Below are 16,751 nucleotides of genomic sequence, written 5' to 3'. Positions count from 1 at the left end.
GGGAAAACTGATCACACAAGTTGCTGTGGGGGGCTGGGAAAGAGAAACACAGATGATGTGAAACTGCTGAACAAAATGTATAAAGTGGACCAAGTGTTTCCCTTTCAGTCTCCAATCTAACTAGTTGCTGGCACAGTCTGCCAAACAAAGGGTATCAGAGTATAATCTTCCCAGCAGCTTTGGGGGTGGTTGTTGATGCCCTGTCAGTGCCAAGGCTCATCTTCCTTAGTCCTTGTTTACACTGTCCTGTTGGCTTTCAGCCCGTTCACATCACAACCAGCTTTTGTTCAAAGCAAGCTTGTGACATTCCAAGGTCATGAGCAAAGTACCCCAAATTGTTTTCACAATAAAAAAAGAACAAAACAATTATTATGGTCTGTGCCTCTTGGGGCCCTGAGGACCTAAAAAAAAAAAAAAAAAAAAAGGGTTATCTTGCCCACCCTCACTTGTGGCTTCCACTGACACACTGCCCAGGAAACTGATATGGACTGGAATGAAGAAAATTAACTCCATCCTTGATGGTGCCCAATGGTTGCAATGCCTGGTCCTGGTAGCTATTTTCTGCTTTTGATGGAGGTTTTGCCTCCCATGACAGCTGCGTTTTCTGGGTGAATTTTGGAGAGAGTTTAACCATATATTGTCATTGAGCTATCCCTTAGTGCTTAGAAAAGAAAAATCTCAGAGCTGCAAGTTCCTAGAGCTGCTCTGAACACTCTCCTTGGTACAACCCATAGAAAATCATTGCTTTCTCTCAAGTGAAGTCCACTGGGTTATTTGATCCCCCCTCATATTTAAAACTCTGGTGGTTGTGTGATGACTGACTCAGGCTCTCAAGCAGGGCATGGGCACTAATCCCCACAGGGTTTGGGGTACTTGTTCTGCTTTGTACTTTGACAGAGTGTGTGCATTGAAACAAAGACACAGAAAGGAAGCAAAATCAGAAAGATAAATATATCGAACTTCTGTGACTCAAAGTAGGGTGAGAAGACTGTAGAAGGACTGCTTAGAGTAGAAAAACTTTCCAAAATAGATAAGTAAAACAGGATATGTTTACTTGCAGCTTTTTCTTTTCACACTGACTCCTCATGAAGTATCTTTAATGAGCTGGGAAATTTCTACAACCTCACCAGTTGTGAAAGAATTCTATTACAAGGATATCAGGATGTTTTGTTACCCAAATAAGCATGCAGATAAGCCCTTCCCACCAGCCAATAATTTTTCAATTTGCCTGCATCAGAGCTCTGCCTGCACATCCTTGTGGCTGGCTGCCATTCCACTTCACTGTTCAGAGTCAGCCTCATAAAGCTCACCCAGCAGTGGCAGGGTGCCACGAGTTATCTTAACCTCTTGTGTTTCGGTTTCCACACATGGAGGCTGAGCAAGAGTCTCAGTAAAGTGTGGTGACTCTGTGCAGACTGCAGAAAAAATGAAAGCAAAGGTACTGGGAGAGATAAAAGAGTTATGGGTGGGTGTGCTTATCAGAGTTGCAAAGTAATATGCTGCCAAGGAGGTGTATTTGTGTATCTACAAGCTTGTTTTTATAGGCATTATTGCATTATTGTGCATACACATATCTGTAAATATCTGTAAGCATCTTCATGAGTGTGAGCTCATAGGTTCACAGATAAACACATTTTAGCCTTCTTTAAATGTGGAGGTCACAGAATAAATCTCAAAAGGCTCTGTGTGGTTTTTCTTTCCATAAAAAAAATATAGATACCTACTGAGAAAACTCCATTAAATCCAAGTAAACACACAGTGGATTTTCCTTTTACTGTCAAACGTGTCGGCAGCAGAACACTTGAACTAACACAGGATTTACCATTTCAAATTAAGTCCAGGAGGCAGCCTGTTAGTGGAGGCTGAGACCTAAGCCTCTGTGGCATAAGCCCCAGGATTTTGTCACATTTAAATTTAACCTTCCTCTTTGCTTCCAGACTTCCATTTGGTGATTCTCACCTCTTTCCAATAGATCATCCAGCTAGAGAATAAAAAGCTCGCCACCTGTAAAATCCTCAGCGATTTGCAAATAAGGATTTTAGCTGATTCAAGCCTTGTCCCTTTTTGTCTTCTTTGATGTCTGATTTAACTTTCCTTCTGTGCTCTTCTTTCTCCTCTAACCTGTCCATCTTCCTAAATTTCTTCCATATGTTTCCATTTCTAGGACTCTGTCTGAGCCCAAATTTTTTACCAGATGCACATCTTGGGTTTTGAGTGTCAGGTAAGCTAAAAGATGCTTGAGAAAAGGGAGTGTAATAGTCATGCTGCAGACCTGCTTTGCTGCAATCTCTTTTCTGGGAGACATCTGAAGAGACCTAGCTCCCTGATGCTCTGTCCACCTCTTTGTCACCCAGTGTGCATCCTGGAGGCCCTTTGTAAAATGTTCTGAAGAAACTGTGATGCTTTTAGTTTATTTTCCCTGTTGAAACTCATCATATATATACAGCATGTCTCTACTACCACCAAAGGGAATAGTCTCATGAAGGTCTAAGGAAGCTGGTGTTTAAAGGAGGCATGAGAAAGTGTCTGTCTACCATTCTATGTACCCTTTGCTGTGTATGTTCCTCCAAAATGCATTCAGGTTCACAGGGCATACAAATGAGAGTGGTGGTTATTAAAAAAAAAAATCCTTTTCCTGGAGTGGTTGAGATATATTCAGATGTTACCAATAGCTCAGCATCACAAGCCACCTCTGCATTCATCTCTTACATTACCTTAAGCAGTTTCTGTAAGGGCACATAATTAACTGCATGAGAAGTAGAATAAAAATTTTTACCACAGTTGTTTGAGTAATACAAGACTCCACCTATATAGATAACCCTTGCTACAGGCATGTAGCAATTTAAAGGGATACTGGATTGCTGCTGGTTGCTCATAAAATCAAAGAATAGGTTTCCCACCTAGTTGTATGATCCTTATGAAGGTCTTCATCCTCCTCTTGACTCACTGAAGCCTAGTCCCCACAAACAGAATGTGCAAGTTCTTCTAGAAGTATGAAAATTCACTTGTGTGGGAACCTTGTCTTCCTGATTTTATTTGGGTTAAAGAAACGACTGAATTGGGAAGGGATTAGTCTTCTCACATTAGGCTAACAGAGCAATATTTCCAATTTTTTTTTTCATTCTGGCTTTTCACCATCTCATACAGCACATTCAGCTTCCTGCAAACACCTGAAAGTGTTGCATTGCTGATTGCTTGCTCGGGCATTTTTCCTTCTCCACTTTCTGTGGCACATTGCTGGTTTTCAGTCAGGAACTACTGCTGCTAATCAAGCCAGTCCTTTCAGACTAATCAGACTAATCATCTCTAAGCCTAATTCACCCCTGCTTATTTGTAAATATGTACTGTAAGGATAGGGCAATGAAGGGAGTTCTACAGCACCAAAGCATTCCTCTCTCACTGAGAATCACACCCATGAGCTCAAAACCATATTAGTCAATCACGGTTTTGTTTCAACAATCTCTTGAGTGTTTGAGTTTCTCCCCTTCACTCTTCTATGGCAGGAAATAATGCAACCACCAGGGAACAGTTCTGTGCTGAGAAGTGAGGAGTTACCTTGCAGCAGAAGAGGGCAGACTCTGTGTTGGCACTGCCAGATGACCTGCCACAACCACTCTTCTCCTCGACAGAGAGTCCTGCCAGTGCCTGAATCCCCACTCCCTCTGAACTTCACCATTCGTGTACACTTCCAGGTTTTTTTCTGCCCTGGTGGAAAACTAAACACTTTTTAACAACAGAATACGGAGAGCTTGCTGCAAAGAATACAAATAAATCACTCCCTTAGCTTTAAAATCCCACATCCAGCTTGGCACCAAGGAAGGCAATCTCTACATCGTGCATCAGGCCAAAAATAATTGTGTCACAAAACCAGAAAAAACTGTGAGTGACAGAGACTGATACTACCTAAGGCATGTGAAGAATTCTTTTGTAATCCCTTTCCTCTGCAAGCCAGTTTTGGGTGTCAGAGAAAAGCTTCTCACTAGAAACCAGCTAGTTTTATTAGTTTTATTAGCTAGTTTTATTATTTATTAAATTAATTTCAGTAATTTTTCAGGTTAAATGGGAAATATTCTTTTGCTGCATCTTGTGAGAGTTACAGAACTGATCACAGTAAGGTGATGCCCAGTTCATAATGCTGAGCAGATTTCTCGGGGCACTGGAAAATGCCTCTTCTATTTGCATCAGTGAACTGATATCATGACCAATAGCTTCTGCAGATACTCCACAGGTGGCTCATGTCTTGCTCTCAGTGTCCACATGAGTACAGAGATCTTCTCAGTTTTGATATTTCAAAAATATCGGGATGTTCCCTCACAACAAGGTGTCCACTTCCAAACTCTCCTGGATGGTGAGAAGCTTGCTTAGAGTCAGCCTGAGAGTGGCTGCCCGGTCACTGACCACAGCTCAGAGGTCACACACATGGAGTGTCTGCTTGATTCTGTGAGGACTCAGGCTCAAAGGGGTGTGAGCAGTCCTTGGAACTCCACAGGAGAAGTCTCACCAAGGGAAATGGCAGTGACCACCATCACCTGCTGCAGTTCCACAGGCTCGCGGGTTCTGCACATGAAGTCTTCTGTTTACTCTTTCCACTGGGCTCTGCTCAACTTCCTCGTGGCATCTGTGTGTCAGAGAAGTGACGTGCCATGCCACAGCTGTGTGGCTTGATGCCATTTGTATAGATATTTTTCTCTCTCATCATATTGGGGTGACTAGAGAAGATTTGCTATTCTGTTCTGGAGCCAGAGTTTAAAAAGAAATGTAATTTCTGTTTGCACTTCAAAAAGTGGCTCACCTGTTAGGTACCTGAGGGGTACTCAAGGCCAGATCAGTTTCTGAGTGGGATCACCCCCATTTGCAGTTCTTTGCTGCCAGGGGCTTGCTTTCAGCTTCAGCCAGCTGGATAGTACAAGTGTGAAGAAAGTCACCATAAGGAAATGCTCAGCTAATCAGCAGCATTAATAGGGCCCAAAGATCAGTATTATGATTCAGGAATAGAAACTGAAACTAATGTAACGCTTATAAACGCACACCAGTCTCCCTGGAGGCAATACACAAATCCAGAAATACCCATGGCTGCTGTCAGTGCCAGAGGTAAGTACATTTATGTGAAAGGTGGGCCTATTTCTCGATAATCAAGAAATTTACTGTAGTTGTATCTAAAGAACTGGAGTGTAGACACAAATGTGTGTTGTTGGCACGAGGATACATAGGAGACAGATGTGGATTTGTGTTTTATGTCTTTGAATACATTACTGGATCTTGAGTCTTGGATCCATCCTCAAACTATTAATGTAATTTTGTTAATCTAGGTATGGCAGGAAGAATTCAAAATCCAAAAGAACTTTTACTGAGAAAAGATATCTCAAAGGCATTTAAGAATGGAGCAATTTAGTTAGCTTATGTATTAATCTATTTTATTTTCATTGTGATAAATAACTGGAATAGTCTTAAAGAAAGAGGGCAATAAGGCTGTGCGAGTAGTTGATCATGTCTCTGTTGATGTGGAAAACTATTTTCTTCATGTTAAAATGTAATTTTACTCTGTATAATTCAGAATTTCTCATCTTCAGGAGCTAAGCTGCAGAAAAATGCCTTTACTATCTTAATTCTAAGGATATTTAAAAAGAAATCTTTATTATATTATGTATAATTCATAAAAACAAAAATTAAAAATAAAAATAATTAATTTTCTTTTATATATACTTAAAATTAAAAAAGAATATTTTATCAAATAAAATGACAATTCATAGATCCTTAAGTTTCCTATTGATGGATTTTTACAAAATAAATAAGTAGCCATGATCACCTGCAACTGTTTTCCTCTACACCCTCAGCTGGGAAGGGATGAGTAAGTCATGGGGCCAAAGTTGCTTGCCACTATGGAAGATAAAATATGTATAATCAGGCAGGGCTGTGTTGCCACCCTGTATGTATTTGTTACCCTCCTTTCTGTACCGGTATTTTTTTCCTTGGCAATTTTTTTTTTTTGAGTTTTTTAGAAACTTTCAGATTAAGTAAAGATGGGAAGTTGGTTGTGGAAATGTTTTTGTTTGGATCGCCAAGATTATGAGTACCAATGAGAAAATGGCTCAAGCTTTGCCTGTTCTCATAGAAATGGTTTGGAAGATTTAAAGGGATAAGACATTTGATTCTGTTCTTTGATTAGTCAGGGAAAAACAGATTCAGTACAGCTGAAATCAGGGAATTTAAATTTGAGTATTTACACAATCAACCATAATGTGCTAAACTGAGCAAGGATTCATGTACAAGATAGTTTAAACCCCCATCAAGTTCAACTTCCAGGTAGGAGTCCACACCTCCTGCATCCCAGAGTGCCTATCCTGCTTTGCTGTGATTACTTATTGACCCCTTTTAGAGAAAAGAGATTTGAGAGGGTGTGTATACAACTGAAAGGGGTCTGGACAGAAAGGGTAGAGGAAATTTTGTTTTCTGACGTGCTTTCCTCAGCAACTCACAAATCTTTTCTACACAGGTCCATCATCCAGAGAGAACAACCAAGGGTAAGAGGTGTAGCTCTGTCGCTCACTGCTGCCTGGCAATTTGGCAATTTCCAGAGACAGCTTTTTGCCTTGTTTTATTCTTACTATCCGTTTCCTCAATCTTCCTTTTCCAGTTGCCTTACTGCTTTGACCGGTGCTGATCTCTGAGTGGCGATGAGTTTGCTTACCCACCCAACAGCTCTTGAGGAGTGCTGGGGTGTTCTGAAATTTTCATCAAATTCCAGTTCTAGATTGCTAAATCACAACCTTCCTCAAGCTGCTCATTTCTGATAGAAAAAGCTGGGAGTGGGAGTCCAAACATCATTGAAGTGCTGGGATCACAGTACTGCTGGTACTCTTCTTCAGGTGGAAGATGCAGCCAAGAGACTTCCAAAGAAATTATTCACCTACACAAAATGGACGGGTGTACCTGCTGTATGAACTCAGGTGGAGAAGAGGTTCCATCTGGAGGAACTGGTGCTTGAACAATCATGAACAACATGCTGAAGTCAACTTCCTGGAAAATCATTTCAATAGAAGGCCACAAACTCCTTGCTCCATCACCTGGTTCCTTTCAACTAGTCCCTGTGGAAACTGCTGCAGAAGGATTCTGGAGTTCCTGAGATCACACCCTAACGTGACCTTGGTAATATATGCAGCCAAGCTGTTCAGGCACCTCGATATCCGGAACCGACAAGGTCTCTGCAACCTGATGATGAATGGAGTCACTATACGTATCATGAACCTTGAAGGTAACCCAGATACTCTTTGTCTAAGTGTGGATTGAAAGTTCTGGGATTATGTGCACTCTTAGTTTGTAACAGAGGTGATGACTGGTTTTGGGGAGTGTTATAAATGATCAACAAGAAAGCCAAATTAGTAAATGCAAAAGATTTTATTTTCACGACTGAAAACGTGGTCCTCGAAAGCCACAGTCAGAGTCAGCGTCGATCCTGGGATCGGCGCTGGGTGAACCAAGACCCGACCTCTATCGCATCGACCTCCCTCTGTTCACACATGCCGTTTCCAGCAAGGCTGCTTTATACAGGTTTTTCTGCCTGAGGCAGAGGTGCCCCGATTTCTTTTGTCCCCCCGCATATGCATGAAGTTTCTTTTCACTGTGCAGGGTTGGACAATTGCTGTTTCTTGGGTGGTGGGGGGCGCAGATCATGTCAGAAGTTGGGTATTCAGATGTATGTTCTTGATGACTTCTGTTATCTTGATTGATGACACTTACCAAGTACTGATGGTCCTTGGGTGCTCCTGAGTGGTTCCAGGAGAAGCCCATCTCCGCACCAGCCACGTCTTTTTACTTGTTAACGAGGCATTCTTTCCTGCTGCCACCAGGAGTGTCGCAACTTCCATGTGGTAATCTGTCTCTGGGCTGTCCGTGGTCAGAGGCTCGTTGGATGTTTAATTTATTTTACAATTTTGCTTTTTATACATTTTCCCCCTAAGCATGAATTATTTTACATTACATATTACAGGGAGGATTAGTGAGTGCAAAAATGTCACTCTCTTCTGCCTTATTTCTTCCCCAGTCCTGTAGAGCATCAGGACCAGCATGGTCATTTCCTCTTGCCAAATCTGAAGATGAAGGGCTGGAGGTTTCTCTAGCTCTCCACACCTCCTTTATATACAGTGTAAAATCCTGTCCCTCCTAGAATGCACATGCAGATCAGCTTGCCAGCTGCATCAAGTAATTGATTTCCCTTGGTAGCTGGAGAAGAGTAGGAAACTTGTCTAAAGGACACTTTCAGATGATGCATCACAGAAGATGTATCTTGCACGTGTCTTGCCTTTTTGTGTGTGTATCTTGCTTGCTTGGTGATGTTTGTAAAAACAGTCCAGCTCACAAAAAGGAAAGTATATTTGAAGAGATGAACCTCACACTCCTGTGTGGATATTTACCACTGGAGTGTGGAGCTATGAAACCCACCAGATCAAATGTAATCTTAAAGGACATTACTTATATTGGGGGCGCTGTCTCTGGGATTATAGCACCAGAGCATTGTCAGAAGCTCTGGCCATCATATCAACACTAAGATCAGTATGAAACTACTAAATGTTAGAGTGTTCACTCCAGCTTTTCCCTGATCATTTGGATAAGTCAGACAGATTCATGATTGAAGCAACTTGTCTTACCAAAGCTGTGTTCTCAAGCACAAGGCTGCCAAAATGAGAGCCTGACCAGCTCTGACTGCATGTCCCACTTCCCTTTTCACTCCTGCCACTTGCTCATTCCTTCTCTCTTGGCTTGATGCCAGAGCATGCTATTTGTGATAAGGGTTACCCAAGCCACCACAATGATCAATTTCTCTCTCTGGCAATTCATTTTTAGACATATGGCTACTCTGTAAAGTTTTGGTTCCCCTTTCCACTAACTTATTTGTGTCATTATTTGTGCACACCTTGTATGAATATCTTTGTCCTTTACTGTATTCTTACTGAGAAACAAATGACTCAATGACATGTTAATAAAGAAAGAACTGGGCATCTTTTCATCAAGAGTGACTGGGTATCTCTTTTCTTAGATTACAGGTACTGCTGGAGAAATTTTGTTGCATACCAACCTGGAGAAGACGATTATTGGCCCCAGAACGTCACTTTATACTTCATTCTGAATAGCATAGAACTCTTACATATCTTTTTGGTAAGTAGACACCTGAAAAAAAAACATCAAGAGCAAAAATAAATGCAAAAAATCGAAGGAAAAGGAGATTTGGATGATCCCAGCAATGGTGTTAGCAGAAATGATAGTAGGAAAAATAAGCATAGGTTTGAAGCTGCCTAAACAGAGAGGCAAGCAGGCAAGAGATTGCCAGAGGACTGTGCTGCTACATTGTACCTTTTTGCACAGGAGCAAAGAGAAGAGACTAAGCACTACTCTCAGATTTTAACTAAGGAAAGGGTACATTATTTCAACCCTTTGCATGATTCGGCTACCAGTTCATTAGCTTTCAGCTTATCAGACCTATTTGACCCCAGAAGCTCCTTCAGCTCTGTAATCGTGATTCAAGTATTCTCTTTTTGCCTCAGAACAGGGCCATGGATTTCAGTTAAGTTCTGAGCAAGTTCAAAAGCCCAGATGGGTGGATTTACCTTCAGGATCAGAGTTTACATATTAGAGTATAATATGACCAAGATCTGCTTTCCATTTTTCTTGCAATCCATACAACTGCAGAAGTTATTTGTACAGCCTGATATCCTACTCAGAAAGAGGAAGTGGTTTACTGAACAGGAGAGAAGACCAGGACTGGAGTAAAGTGTAGGACTCAGCCACCCTTTGTGGGGCAAGCAAGTTCTTGCTTGAACTGCTCCCTCTGTGCAGAATGGATGGCAGGAGGTGGAGGAAGGGATGCACAAAACTGCTGGCAGGAATTTAGAGTCATAGACACAAACCTAACCTGTTTGTAGGATGCTATGATTGCCTTGTTTTATTTCTGGCTGAGGAAAAGGTGCACATTCACTTCATTTCAGTTCCACCCACCCCAAACATTACACAGAACTTTCAGTACCCCAAGACCTGACCTTTCCATTTCTTGCCTGAGTAAGACATTCAGGTGACAGGATACGCAGTCAGTAGCAATATCCAGTCAATCAGCTGATCTAACAAAGTGCTTTATGCAATGTAATGGTTTCGGAGACGTTTTCCCCTTGGCTTTCAGCCTTTCTGAGTGTCCTAATGCCTGAGATGATTAAATAATTTAGCAGCTTACGCACGATCCAGCGCACGGTGCGATGCCTGCTGGGGGCTGAGCAGAGCTGGCTGCTAAAGGCTCCTCGGTGCTGACAAACTGCTGCTGACTCAGCACGGTCACCTACAGCGGTACAAGGGGAATCTGCCCTTCAGGCCTCGGGTTTAAAGAGCCAGCTAACAAATTGCCTGTCCCAGCAAGGCAACCTTGGTGATTTCTGCAGAGTCCTGCTGGCTGGGAAGCCTGCTGGAAGTCAGGCACCTGCTCAAATGCCCTGCTGTCTCACTAAACACAAGCCACCCCTCAAATGAATGTGCACAGGGCCCATCATCAGTACTTCTAACTACGACCTAAATGTCTGTGTGCTCAGCCCCTTTGAACATCCTGCCCTGTTTTACTAATTATGCCGAGGTGTAATGAGGTGAGTGAGCTCCAGGCATGTGCTCCAGAGAAATACACACTGTTGCATCAAGCCCTGGCCTCCCTGGCAGGAGAAAAACACTGAGGAACCAGAGGGGATTTGGTGGAGTCCCACTGCAAAGGGCAGGGATGGGGGCACTTGTCCTACGAGGAGAGGCTGAGTGAACAGGCTTTCCTTGACCTATAGAGAAGGTGGCTAAGTGGGAGCTTAGTGAAAAACTCCAGTTTTCCACTACATAAAGGCAGTAAAGACATAGCCAAACTCTCCTCAGTGATGCACAGAGAGAAAACAAGGTGACACACACAAGCTGCAGTGAGGGAAATTCCAGCAGGATGGAAGGAAAAGGTCTCTTCTGACAATGGTGCTGCACTGGAACCTGGAGAGGCTGTCACCTCCATCCCTGGAGACCCTGACAACTTCCCTCTGAGCTGCCAGATCCAGCCTTGGAGTTAGCCATGCTGCAAACATTGTGTGCTACTAGAAACCTCTGGGGGGGTCTTTCTAACACCCCAAAAAGTCTGCCTTTCCACAGGATCCAACTCCACTTCCCCTGCATTCAGTTATGTAAGCTGCCACCTTTTAAATGTTTCTGTTTGTAAATGGTCTGTATTTCTAGGAGTGGCGTACATGGCGCAGTAAATTATGAGGTGCTACCCTGTTGTCTGGAAAAATGTATCTTGAGGGAGATTAGTTAACACATTGAAGGAGGATCAGAGTGATATCCTGGAGCAGATGCTTTATTTTCAAATTGTCTATCATGCTGAAGAGACAGCCTAAGCTTTTGGTATCAAAATTTTAATTTTTTTTTTCTTCCTCCCTAGGGGCTTCCTCCATTTCTGGCAAACTGAATGCTAATGAGCCTCACCACCATGCTTTCAAGCTCAGTTTGTGCATCAATTCAAGACCAGAAAAGCCAGTCCCTGGCAGTCTTTTCTTCTGCAGCCTTGCTAAGTTTCTTGCTGCCACCAGAGAAGACTCTTATCACTGTCTGGACATTGCTAAGAATTGAACAGAACAGAAGGAGCACATGAGAAGCCATCAGGAAGTGGGGATGGAGACCATGCCCCATAATCAGGCCTTCCACATCTGCAGATTCTGCAATCAGATTCTGCAAGTGTCCTCTTGAGAGGCCAGCATGTAATATATCTCATGCTCTGATCTGTTCCAAAGAAGTAATCAGCCATGCATTCTTGCTTTCAGAATTTCTTATGAAGATGACTTTTATGGCTACATGTGTATGTTTCAGAATATATTTCATACTATTAAAGTATTTATGCAATGCTGTAGTAATACTTCATTTTAAGGATTTATTTGTGGGTGTAAAGTTTATTTATGACTGTAAAACCAGTGTAATAAAAGGGAAGATGTTACATTATGGAAACTGCTTTTCTTGTTCCACTCATTGGTAGACATCCTTCCCTTGTAGTTCCACACTCTGGAGACATAGGTGTTCATTGCAAACTGGGGAAACAAAGTAAAAAGTCTCTGCTTTTCCAGCTGGAAACACAGAGTGGAATGGTGAAATAGGAGATTTTGAAAGCTCTGAGCTCTCTCTACTGGAAGAAGGCAAAAAGAAGATACAGGTGTGTTGGGTCTTGCAGCAGTTTTGAATTTGAACAGCAAAAAATGTAGATCATCTGAATGAATCATGTGGGGAGCTCCACGTGTCATGATTCCCAGCCTCTTCAAGCAGGAGGCCCACTGTGTGATCCCACTGGGGAATGTGCTGATGCTGGGATCCACAACATGCACAAATGATAGCTTGAAGAGCAAGGCAGGGGCTGATGGGAACTGTGCCCATCTCTTCCAGTTTATTTATGCTTGTAGCATCCTCTGGCCATGCAAAAATCTCCAGATGTTTAGCAGACTATTGAGACAGCCAGAAAAGCTGCAGGCTGAGGAAGCAGCTCCAGTTCCCACAGTGTGGGAGTGTATCTAAGGCTGAGCACAGCTGGCTGGGGAGTGTCTCCTACGTTGGACAAATAAGACAACTCCAAACAATGTATAGCACAGCTAAACTTTTCTTCTCCCTGCCCAGGGCCTCATATTGGATGTCACATGCTCTCTTTCTGGACATTATGGTGTTTGCTCCTTGTTTACTTAGGGAGCAATCAAATCACTTGATCAACATGCAGCTTAGTGCAGCAGGGTCCATAACCATTCATGCCCAGGGCTCAGCCCTTTCCACTGAAGGAAGGAGGACAAACTTTCTCTGGTCCATTTGGAAGCTTGCCAGTTCCAAGTCAGCCCAATGAAGTTTTTCACACTAGTTTTATCTGCCAGAGTGCATTTGCAATCTGCTGTATCTCTGCTGTGCCCCTACTGGCATGTGAAGCCTAGAGGTGGGTCTACCACACTGGTAGCCTTTAAAGGCAACCACAGAAGGCAGCTGGTCGGCTCTCACCTTCTCTTGGCCCTCTGGACTGGTAAAAACATTGTGCCAGCTTGTAGAGTGGGATAGTTCTTAAGTGTGAATTAATGACAAGATTATAGTGGGGACATATCAACACCCTCCCTGTGCTGGAACTTGGGTGCAACAGCAGCAACAGCAATGGAGTTTTAGCCATATCTGATGGAAGTCTGAGGGGAAACCTGCCTAAGACAGAAGTGTATGAGAGGTTTCAAAGCCAAAGGCAGCCTCCAGAATCCTTGCCACACTTTGGTGCCTCCCCATCTGCTATGACCTCTGCTCTTGCAGCAACCCACTTTCTCCTTGCCCAGCAGGGGCTCTGCTCCTCATTGCTCACGTTTTCTGAATGAGGGGTCTCTTCTCTGCCACATCCCTTCATGTTTCTTCTGTGAACCAAATCTGACTTCCATCACTGTGAATATTTAATACATATGTGAAGAAATAATGACATTTCTGCTCCTAGGAACGCTAAAGGGTCAGCACCAGGGAGAGTAGAAAAATGTACTCAAAGACAACGCCGGACACAAATACATGTAGACTGAAAACCCCCTGAAGGGACAAATAGCAAGGGAAATTCCATGACCCTGAAACCCTTTTCTATCCTAATTTCCAAGTACCAGCATGCAGCAGAGGAGGAGAAAAGGAGGGAGAAGCCACGCTTGTGTTTGCAAGGGTCTGGAGTGTGCCTTTGCATTTTTCAATGGCAATCTGTTTCTCATTACTGCAAAGTCCAAGGACACCGTGTACTGACCTGGAGGAATGCTGTGTGCAGCTGTGGGAATAATGTCAGTGTCCTGCTCTTCTGTGGACATGTTGTGGGGCTGTTCAGAGACAGGCTTGGGGAGCTGTTTGCAGCATGGATCAACATCCCTTCAAGGCAGCACCCTCAGCAGGGTGGCAGACACCCCGTGCACCAGGAGATGGCAGCCATGCCCAGTTGTTCACATCAGCTGCCATCCCATTTTTCCTGTTTCCTCTCTTATCAAGGACTCCACAGCTACCTGGATGTGCTTGTGTTCAGAGTTCATTGCTGCAAACCATGCAGTGTTGATCAAACGAGACTGGGGCTTTCAGCCAGCACCAAGGCCCCTAGTCTGGCTGTTCCCCACAGTGTGGAGAGGAAATGCTCTCCCAGAATCACAAGCCCCCATTTCCCACAGCTCAGGCAGCTGGGACTGCAGGTATATTTGCCACAGTCCCCTTGAGAGCTTAGCTTTTGGCCAGGTGCATATAAAGGAGAGAGACACCACAATCTCCATAAGGCTGTAAAGATAAGTGGTTTCAAAAATATATAATCAGTAATGAAATATTCACTATATAAACAGGCTCCAAAGCAAGAAAAATATCTTGGGTTAATAAAGTAATGTTACTGCATAAGAGTCACCCTTCAGGGAGTTATTCTTGGCAGAGACACCTAAAGTGTTTGAGGCTGAATTAATTTAGAAAGCCAAATTAAAGAATAGCTTGTAACAAACAATATGAATTGGTATTTGTGAACAGAAAAAGTGCAGTTAAAACAATCTTGTGTGCAAAAGAGCTAAATTCCTATAGCTGAATCACATGGATTAACTCTAGAGTCTACTCTGAATTTAATCAGATTTATGTTCAGGGGAATCTAAATATAGGATGTATTCCTAATATAGTTCATGATTCTTTGCATTTACTCATTACATTTTTTTCTCCTCCTGTACAATGTCAGCTGTCATCATGTTTCAACAAGTATCTTCAACTCAGTGTTAGTCAAAATTTAAGCAAAGGCTTGTATCACAACCCCTTTTTAAAAAAATGGTAATTTTTTCTAACAATTTCACTGAGAAGGACAATGATGTTGTACAGGTACAATGTCAAAAGTTGAAAGATGAAGATTCTTTATACATCCTTGCTTCTCTTCTTGTTTTGTGAAGCATATTGTCAGCCCTTTTTGTGTCCAGTGTGGTCAATTATGAGTCATGAATGGGCACAATAGGCTGGCCATCAATGAAAGAAGCACGTCAAATAACTTCAGAGGTTTTTGGTAGCATGTCCAAAGTACCTGAACAATTTATCTGCCTTGATCTGCTGGGTGACATTGTCAATAACTTCAAAGCTACAAGTAAAAGTATGAAGACAGTTTAATATTTCTAGGTTGTACCCCCAGAAATTAGAAAGAAAAGGTGACATGTCAATCCTCCGTGTCCAATATACTTCCTTCACCCACATGATACCAAAAAAAGACAAAACCAGATGCTTGTTTTTAAGACCTTTATTTATATAAATAATATGCACCATATGAAACAAATATACAACACCATGCTTGCAAATTAATGCTTTGCAAAGGACTGTCATTGCTATTCCTGGTCAAAATTTCCCAAGCTGAGAGTGCCTTGGGAGCCTGAAGTAGTAGGAAGCTTGTGAGGCAGCTGGCTGTGAGCCCTGCTAGCAGGAGCAGGCCCTGTAGGGGCAGGGCTCTCTGCTCTCCTGGCACCAGGGGAGGTGTTCTGAGGAGCCTCCAGCCCTAGCCAGAAAGAGGAGCAGGATGGAGCAGAGAACTTGCAGCCACCATGAAGGAAATGACAGAGCACACCCAGAGTGTGGCACATACTTAGCCTTGTCCAGGCCCCAAGAGGTTGGACTGGAGAGGGCAATCCAGCTGTAATTCGGGGGTGGGAGGGTGGTGGTGAGCAGGCATGTACTGTGAACCTGTATCTTCAGCTCGTAAGGACTGTGTCCACCAGATCAGGAGCTAATGGGGTCCTCTAGTGGAAACAGAGTGATTGCCAGGCAGGAGGATGGTTTGGTTTGGGCCCTACAGAAGATATCTATTTACAGGCCAAAGAGCTTTGCATATGACAGGATTTTTTCTGGCCAGCTCTCAGTAGAGTCACATTGCTGGCCATATTATAAATGGCAATAAAAAACTGGGAAAAACAAAAGACTGTGGGACTGTAAAGGTGCCTCCAGCAGAGGCAGCTGGCTGGGGAGGAAGCACATTGCATGTCTAGTCTAGGGGGAAATGCTCAGAGGATGAAGAGCACTCCCCACAGTGAGAGCTGTGGTGCTCTGCACACAATCCTCTTAGACCTGCTGGCTTCATGTGAGTTTTTCAAGCTGAGCTACCTGGGCTGTCAAGGACTCACTTCAACACTCTCAGCTGAGCTTTCCAGTAGCTGGCCAACTTTGCTGTTAATACATAGGTTGTACCACCTCAGTTGTGATGGTTTTCACTTCCTACCAACATCCAGAAGGACAAATAAACCATTTCACAGGGGAGGACACAGAGCAGCTGAGTGTAGTGCAGCTCTAAGAGCCAAAAAATGAGCTCCCTGAAGCCTTCATGAAATGTACAGGTGAGTGCAGTGCCAGTGAGAACACAGCCACACAAAAGCTTTGTAGGCTGTCTGCTCCCACCTGGGCAAGACTAAACCCAGAGCTCCATTTAGTGGATCACCTGGATTAGCTCTGCAGGGACTGAGGGGAGGCAAATCACTCTCTGGCAATGTCACTGCAGTCCTGGCTATTCCCAGTTAGCAATGGATAAGGTGTGAGCCTAGGGAAGGTGTCTTCACAAGATCAGCCTAATTCTCCTCGGAAATAAAAAGTAAGGATAGTCTTATGTCTAGACACAGGGCTGTAAGGAAGAGAGATGTAAGAAGGGAAGAGGAGAAAGATCTGTTGTAAGGGAGAGAGTTGGAAATCAAAGAGCAAGTGTTTGTGAAGTCTTCTGATTGCTGATGAGTTTCACT

General features: G+C 43.2%; 1 protein-coding gene across 1 annotated transcript; it reads left to right on the top strand.

Moving 5' to 3' along the window:
• The first annotated feature begins 6,448 nt into the window (after positions 1–6,448).
• On the top strand, positions 6,449–11,925 carry LOC129117528 (C->U-editing enzyme APOBEC-1-like). The gene is made up of 4 exons (XM_054628226.2): positions 6,449–6,521; positions 6,867–7,252; positions 9,035–9,153; positions 11,441–11,925. The coding sequence occupies exons 2-4, from the start codon at positions 6,874–6,876 to the stop codon at positions 11,465–11,467; spliced, it is 525 nt and encodes a 174-aa protein (XP_054484201.2). The 5' UTR covers positions 6,449–6,521; positions 6,867–6,873; the 3' UTR covers positions 11,468–11,925.
• Positions 11,926–16,751: the final 4,826 nt, after the last annotated feature.

Source organism: Agelaius phoeniceus, chromosome 2, assembly GCF_051311805.1.
Source record: "Agelaius phoeniceus isolate bAgePho1 chromosome 2, bAgePho1.hap1, whole genome shotgun sequence".
NCBI classification, from domain to species: Eukaryota; Metazoa; Chordata; class Aves; order Passeriformes; family Icteridae; genus Agelaius; species Agelaius phoeniceus.
This window is presented reverse-complemented; position numbering and strand designations above follow the sequence as displayed.

Bases quoted from the DNA above. Each gene is read 5' to 3' on its own strand.
- LOC129117528 (XM_054628226.2), top strand. From the start codon at position 6,874: ATGCAGCCAAGAGACTTCCAAAGAAATTATTCACCTACACAAAATGGA. The intron at 7,253-9,034 runs GTAACCCAGATA...CTCTTTTCTTAG, and splicing joins ACGTATCATGAACCTTGAAG to ATTACAGGTACTGCTGGAGA. The intron at 9,154-11,440 runs GTAAGTAGACAC...CTTCCTCCCTAG, and splicing joins AACTCTTACATATCTTTTTG to GGGCTTCCTCCATTTCTGGC.